Here is a 7,904-nt window from a genome sequence, read left to right as displayed (position 1 = left end):
CCAATGTTGTCAATGAAGCTTGTTAATATATATATCTTTTTTTAAACACTGGATTGTTGTCAGGATACCACGGCCAAAGTGATATGCTGTTATGGAAATAGGAAACAAGAGATAATGGTTTAACCTGGACCTGATTGTTTCTTCACATTGTGCACTTCACAAGAATGTAAAGTATCAACTAATTTATATAGAAAACTGGAAGCCAGTCTGTCAGTTTCTGGCACTCCAAGGATGACAAGAATGTATAGGAGGCTCTTTCTTATGAATACTGGAGGTGTGTGTGTGGTAACTGGGTAATTAAGGTATGTTTGAGATGTTGTTCATTCAGTTTGAGATGTGGGTGTGGAAGAGAGTTTATGGAGAAACTGATCATTAAAAGGAATGAAACGGGATCATTAAAGCAAAAATGCATTTAAGATTGATTGTCCTAGTGTAACGGCAGATTTGCTCCTCTTTGTCTGAAGAGGAGGTGTAGCAGGGATCGCGACCAAAGCGCAGCGTGGTTAGTGTTTATCATGTTTTAATAAATGACAAAACATGAACACTACAAACTACAAAACAAGTTAATGTGAAAACCGAAAACAGTCCTATCTTGGTGCATAGACACAAAGACAGGAGACAACCACCCACAAAACCCAACACAAACAGGCTAAACCTAAATATGGTTCCCAATCAGAGACAACACAAAACACCTGCCTCTGATGAGAACATATCAGGACAAACACAGAAATAGGAAAAACTAGACACACAACATAGCAATGCCCACTCAGCTCACGTCCTGACCAACACTAAAACACGAAAACACAAAAGAACTATGGTCAGAACGTGACAGTATCCCCCCCCCAAGGTGCGGACTCCGGCCGCAAACCTGAACCTATAGGGGAGGTCTGGTGGCATCTGTCCGCGTTGGTGGCTCTGGCGCAGGACTGGACCCCATTCCACCATAGTCTTGTCCGCTTTAAGTGTCCTCCTTTGGAGCGGCGACCCTCGCCGCCGGACCCTGGCCTGGGAACCCTACTAAATGGGCCCACAGGATTGAGGACACTTCTGGACTGAAGAAGCAGGCTCCGGACTGAGGGGCAGCTCAGGACTGGGGGCAGCTCATGACTGAGGGGTAGCTCATGACTGAGAGGTATGCTCATGACTGAGAGGTGAGCTCATGATGAGGGGAGCTCATGATGAGGGTAGCTCAGGATTGAGTGGTAGCTCAGGACTGAGGACAGCTCATGACTGAAAGGCAGCTCGGATTGAAGGGCAGCTCCGATTGAAGGGCAGCTCAGATGAAGGGCAGCTCATGACTGCAGGCAGCTCCTGACTGGCGGGCGGACTCTGCGCGGCTCCTGACTGGCGGGCGGCTCTGGCGGCTCCTGGCTGGCGGCGGCTCTGGCGGGCTCCTGACTGGCGGGCCGGCTCTGGCGGCCTCCTTGACTGGCGGAGCGGCTCTAGCGGGCTCAGGACGACGGGCGGCTGCTACGGCTCAGACAGATGGGCGGCTCAGATGGCGGCTGGACAGACGGTGGCTCAAGATGGCGCTGGGGCAGGACGGGCGGCTCAGATGGCGCTGGGCAGACGGGCAGCTCGATGGCGCTGGCAGACGGGAAGCTTCAGAATGGCGTGGGCCAGACGGGCAGCTCAGATGGCGCTGGGCAGACGGCAGCTCAAACGGCGCTGGGCAAGACGGGCAGTGCAGGCGCGCTGGGCAACGGGCAGCGCAGGCGGCGCTTGGGCAGACGGCAGACTCTGACCTGCTGAGGCGCACAGTAGGCCTCCGGTGCGTGGTGCCGGAACTGGTGGTACCGGGCTAAGGACACGCACCTCAAGGCTAGTGCTGGGAGCAGCAACAGGGCGTACAGGAGGCTTTGATGGGTGGTGCCGGAACTGTGGTACCGGGCTGGAGACACGCACCACAGGGCGAGTGCGTGGAGGAGGAACAGGGCTCTGGAGGTGCACAGGAGCCTGGTGCGTTGTGTTGGCACTGGTGGTACTGGGCTGGTGCGAGGAGGTGGCACCGGAATAACGGACCGTGAAGGCGTACTGGAGCTCTTGAGCACCGAGCCTGCCCAACCTTACCTGGCTGAATACTCCCTTAGCCCGGCCAGTGCGGCGAGGTGGAATAACCCGCACTGGGCTGTGCTGGCGGAACGGGGGACACCATGCGTAAGGCTGTGCCATGTACACCGGCCCAAGGAGACGCACTGGAGACCGAAGCGTGAGCCGCTTCATGGCACCTGGCTCGATGCCCACCTTTAGCTCGGCCGATACGAGGAGCTGGGATGTACCGCACCGGGCTATGCACACGTACAGGAGACACCGTGCGCTCTTCCGCATAACACAGTGTCTGTCCGTACTTCTCGCTCTCCACGGTAAGCAGGGAAGTTGGTGCAGGTCTCCTACCTGATCTAGCAACACTCCCCGCGTACCCCCCCCCCAAGACATTTTTTGGGCTGCCTCCTCATTCCACCGCCTCTCGGCTTTAGCTGCCTCCAGCTCTTCACGAGGGCGGCGATATTCTCCAGCTTGAACCCAGGTCCCTTACCGTCCAGAAATTTCCTCCCATTGTCCAGGAGTCCTGTGTACTTGGCCGCTGTTGCTGCTGTCCCTTACCACGCTGCTTCGTCCTTTTGTGGTGGGTGGTTCTGTAACGGCAGATTTCCTCCTCTTTGTCTGAAGAGGCTTGCATAACAAGGAGTCAATCACCCTCACGACGCCAGGTCAGCTGAGTCCAATCACCACCTTCCGGAGACACCTGAAACCCCACCTCTTTAAGGAATACCTAGGATAGGATAAAAGTAATCTTCTACCCCCCCCCCCTCCCTTAAAAGAGTTAGATGCACTATTGTCAAGTGGTTGTTCCACTGGATATCATAAGGTGAATGCACCAATTTGTAAGTCGCTCTGGAATAAGAGCGTCTGCTAAATGACTTAAATGTAATGTAATGTAAATGAGGTGTAGCAGGATCGGACCAAAGCCAGCGTGGTTTAGTGTTTATCATGTTTTAAAGTAAATGTGAAAAACCGAAACAGTCCTATCTGGTTGCATAGACACAAAGACAGAGACAACCACCCACAAAACCCAACACAAAACAGGCTACCTAAATATGGTTCCCAATCAGAGACAACACAAAACACCTGCCTCTGAATTGAGAACCATATCAGCCAAAACACAGAAATAGGAAACTAGACACAAAACATAGAATGCCCACTCAGCTCACGTCCTGACCAACACTAAAACAACAAAAACACAAAAGAACTATGGTCAGAACGTGACACCTAGATTAGAATACAACCATTTTTGTTAGGGTCCTTCCACCTCCAGCCCTCTAAATTGTTCTGGCCCAGTCTGTGCTGTGTCCTCTTTTTTCTGGTGTAACTTCCAATATAGGAGGTATACCATCCCCTCCATACGTGCTTTATCATAATATCACAGACACACAGGCATTCCAGCTGACATTTGGAAGGAATTGAACATAGGCCAAAGACAGAGCACTCTACACGGACAAGTTCTGCCTGGTTTAGATCTTACCTGTCGGAAAGATATCAGTTTGTCTCTGTGAATGGTTTGTCCTCTGACAAATCAATTGTACATTTCGGTGTTCCTCAAGGTTCCGTTTTAGGACCACTATTGTTTTCACTATAATTTTACCTCTTGGGGATGTTATTCGAAAACATAATGTTAACTTTCCCTGCTATGCGGATGACACACAGCTGTACATTTCAATGAAAAATGGTGAAGCCTCAAAATTGCCCTCGCTAGAAGCCTGTGTTTCAGACATAAGGAAGTGGATGGCTGCAAACTTTCTACTTTTAAACTCGGACAAAAAGAGATGCTTGTTCTAGGTCCCAAGAAACAAAGAGATCTTCTGTTAAATCTGACAATTAATCTTGATGGTTGTAAAGTCGTCTCAAATAAAACTGTGAAGGACCTCGGCGTTACTCTTGACCCTGATCTCTCTTTGACGAACATATAAAGACTGTTTCAAGGACAGCTTTTTTCCCTTACGTAACATTGCAAAAATCAGAAGTTTTCTGTCAAAAAATGATGCAGAAAAATTTAATCCATGCATTTGTTACCTTCTAGGTTAGACTACTGCAATGCTCTAACTTTCGCGGCTACCCGGATAAAGCACTAAATAAACTTCAGTTAGTGCTAAATACGGCTGCTAGAATCCTGACTAGAAACCAAGAAATTTGATCATATTACTCCAGTGCTAGCCTCCCTACACTGGCTTCCTGTTAAGGCAAGGCTGATTTCAAGGTTTTACTGTTAACCTATAAAGCGTTACATGGGCTTGCTCCTACCTATCTTTCCGAGTTGGTCCTGCCGTACATACCTACACGTACGCTACGGTCACAAGACGCAGGCCTCCTAATTGTCCCTAGAATTTCTAAGCAACACCGGGAGGCAGGGCTTTCTCCTATAGATCTCCATTTTTATGGAATAGTCTGCCTACCCATGTGAGAGACGCAGACTCGGTCTCAACCTTTAAGTCTTTTACTGAGACTTATCTCTTCAGTAGGTCATATGATTGAGTGTAGTCTGGCCCAGGAGTGTGAGGTGAACGGAAAGGCTCTGGAGCAACGAACGCCTTGCTGTCTCTGCCTGGCCGGTTCCCCTCTCTCCACGGATTCTCTGCCCCTAACCCTATTACAGGGGCTGAGTCACTGCTTACTGGTGCTCTTTCATGCCGTCCTAGGGAGGGTGCGGTCACTTGAGTGGGTTAGTTACTGACGTGATCTTCCTGTCTGGGTTGGCGCCCCCTTGGTTTGTGCTGTGGTGGAGATCTTTGTGGGCTATACTCGGCCTTGTCTCAGGATTGTAAGTTGGTGGTTGAAGATATCCTCTCGTGGTGTGGGGCTGTGCTTTGGCAGAGTGGGTGGGGTTATTATTCCTGTTTGGCCCTGTCCGGGGGTATCACTCGGATGGGGCCACAGTGTCTCCTGACCCCTCCTGTCTCAGCCTCCAGTATTTATGCTGCAGTAGTTTATATGTTGTCGGGGGGCTAGGTCAGTTGGTTATACCTGGTGAGTAACTTCTCCTATCTTATCCAGTGTCCTGTGTGAATTTAAGTATGCTCTCTCTAATTCTCTCGTTCTCTCTTTCTTCCTCTCTCTCGGAGAACCTGAGCCCTAGGACCATACGTACGGCAAACGGGCATGATCGATCCTTGCTGTCCCCGTCCACCTGGCCTTGCTGCTGTTCCCAGTTTCAACTGTTCTGCTGCTGTTTATGGACCCCTACCTGTTCAACTCTTCAATGATCGGTCTATGAAAAGCCAACTGACTTTTAATCTAAATGGATAGCATATCTGTATGAATTGAATTTAAATGTTTTTACTGATTTTAAAGACTATCTTATACAAAGAAGATATTTCCTTGACTATTTAGAAAATCTATAGGTAAACAACTCTAATGTTGGTTCTAGTCAATGATGCTCTCTTTAGTCCAGATAAGAGTGTTGGATGTACGTCATCACACACTGTCCACTTAWAACCCTTCCTCATCCGTCGTTTAGGTTACGCCATAACGATATCGCTGTCATAATAATTTTACAACTWGGTCTATGTTAAGAACAACAGTAATGATATGGTGCCTTTGTGTTTCAAAAGTGATGGACAACTTGCATTTTTTTTATGGCATTTTTTATGACCGATTCGTGGTTTTCCTTGCATGTCAATGCAAGTGGAAGTTAGAGTTGGTGGACCTTGGCCTTGGATACAGGTGTTATGACAGGGTTGTAGACTTCTGTAACAACAACCYCTATTGAATGTCTGAGTTGTACTTTATTGTCTCACATTTCCAGGTGAACGATTAGAATATTGATGCGCCCCATTCTGGCACCAAGTATCCATTACGCATGGTGTTTCCATCGTCTTTTTCAATCAATCAAGAGATCCATCTTGGACATTGTTATCAGATATTGCTCTTTGACCATATTGGRTACATAGACCTTTGTGTATAAAAGACCTGACAGACAACTGGCAATATCATTCACACTTCTGACTTCGTTTAGTACAGACTGTTACGTACGATCACCTCTCACTTTCACACAAAAAAATTGCTTTTTGCATTCCCTCCTTTTAATAATCTAAAGCTATAMTGTAAGAAAACTGTTCTTCTGCGTCCAGGCATGGCAATGAGTGGATTGTTGGRGTGCGTCCTCATGGCAGCGCTAGTGGGGGTTGGTTTGACATCACCCGTATCCAAGTCGGATGGCAACACCAAACAGGGTGGGATACTGCCACAGCTACTGGCCAGGAGGGAGGCAGTGAGGAATGTTGCGGAGAACGRCGCTAAGCGGGAGCAAGACACTCAAACGAGCATGGCACGGATGGAGAGGATGGCGCACCTGTCGGAGGACCAGCGCGAGTTCATGTCCAAGCAAATCATGCAGGCCATCTCAGGTACGTGGTGGTGTCGAGTCAAGTGTGTGTGTGAGAGAGAGATGCCAACATCTACCATGGTAAATGTGAAGTGCATCGTTGTTCGCTTGAGCACTTTAAATCCACATTGAACTTTTCTGTTTGGTTCATGTAGGTTTGTATTGTTCGCAGAGATGAACGAGTGTCCGGACCGGGACTACCAAGGATGGGTAGACTTTGGACGGCGGAGTGCAGAGTAGAGATGTACCACAGGCCAAATGAGGAACGTCTGCCTGCACTGGCGTTACTCAGGAATCCATCCCTATTTGAAGTAGATTGTATATTTTCATTGGATTATGTCAAGTGTCATAATAAACATGTTTGCAGTATGTCTACGGGAATTTCTTGATTTCATTTAGGACATGGGCGGGTTTCCATTTAGGACATGGATTGGTTTCCCGGACACAGAATCTACATGAAGTATTCTTTTTAGTCTAATGTGTCCGGGGAAAACAGTGTTGTGCTTCCCCTGCCAGCCACAAAATTAAGGAAATTAGAAGGAGGGTGGGGGGATTTCGGCATGGCTATTTTCTTTGCTGTCGAAATCCCCCCCCCCTTCTATCTTGGGACTGCAAGGCCTTGCACACTTCAGAATCATTTTAGTAGCTCATGTTGACCAATAGTGTGTGCCAAAGAAAGCAAAATTAGAGTATAAAGAAACATAAACATCTATTTTAGAAACATTTTGTAATGTTTAAGAAAATAATGATAATACACAAATATTATCACACGATAACACAAAAACATCACAGAAAGTTAAGTTTGGTAACAAACATGAAATAAGAAATACAAATTTCGATCTTTGCATAATAAGATATAAAATGACAATAAATCAAATATAACAAGACAATAAATAATATAAACAAATATTGGAAAGCTGCAACGGCTCGACTGAACATTTAGTCCACTTTTTATGGAAAGTTTTCCAGGTGATACCGTCCGGAACTCAAGCCTAACCTAGTCCTGACATGCAGCGCAGACATAATCCTCCAATGATGAGATGGTTTTCATACAGGACTGGTGGAACCATCGTGGGCAGCGGTCACAACCAATCTGAAATTTATGATGAAAAATGTTCATATATTTAAAAAATGTATTACTTTTTCTTGAATTACAATTTATTTCATTTTCAGACAAAGCGGATAATACTACCTCTAGAAATATTACTGCTTATACAAATTCGTACTCCTAAAAATGTGCCTTTAGAAGTGAACAAGCAATTACCTAGTTAGTGTCTTCCTCATTATTGTCCACCTCCCCACAGAAGTGGCACAGTTGGCTCAGGTCATCTAGCAAAACATAATGTCAAGTAGTCTATACATCTTTACATGTATTTTTCTGAGCAAACAGGGAACAGGGAACAAGGGAATAGTGTAGGTTTCTTGTAACGGATTTATTTATATACACATGTTTTAGTGGCCATCTAGTCAGAAGTTGGATCAAAGATAACCTTAAAAGATCCATATTAAATGTTTTTTATCTACA

At 46.7% G+C, this 7,904-nt stretch overlaps 1 protein-coding gene across 2 annotated transcripts in view; it reads left to right on the top strand.

Moving 5' to 3' along the window:
- The window catches only part of LOC112068039 (cholecystokinin), a 31,078-nt gene extending 24,330 nt beyond the window's left edge, over positions 1-6,748 (top strand). Inside the window, exons 2-3 of one of the 2 annotated variants that reach the window (XM_024135037.2) lie at positions 6,126-6,401; positions 6,552-6,748. In XM_024135037.2, the coding sequence (XP_023990805.1) occupies positions 6,128-6,401; positions 6,552-6,619 (342 nt within the window). In that variant the 5' untranslated portion in view covers positions 6,126-6,127 and the 3' untranslated portion in view covers positions 6,620-6,748. Of the gene's footprint in view, positions 1-6,125; positions 6,402-6,534 lie in introns of those variants that run through there. The other variant, XR_011475090.1, reaches the window with a different exon arrangement.
- Positions 6,749-7,904: the final 1,156 nt, after the last annotated feature.

The sequence above is a fragment of the Salvelinus sp. IW2-2015 genome, unplaced genomic scaffold, assembly GCF_002910315.2.
Source record: "Salvelinus sp. IW2-2015 unplaced genomic scaffold, ASM291031v2 Un_scaffold19, whole genome shotgun sequence".
NCBI lineage: Eukaryota > Metazoa > Chordata > Actinopteri > Salmoniformes > Salmonidae > Salvelinus > Salvelinus sp. IW2-2015.
This window is presented reverse-complemented; position numbering and strand designations above follow the sequence as displayed.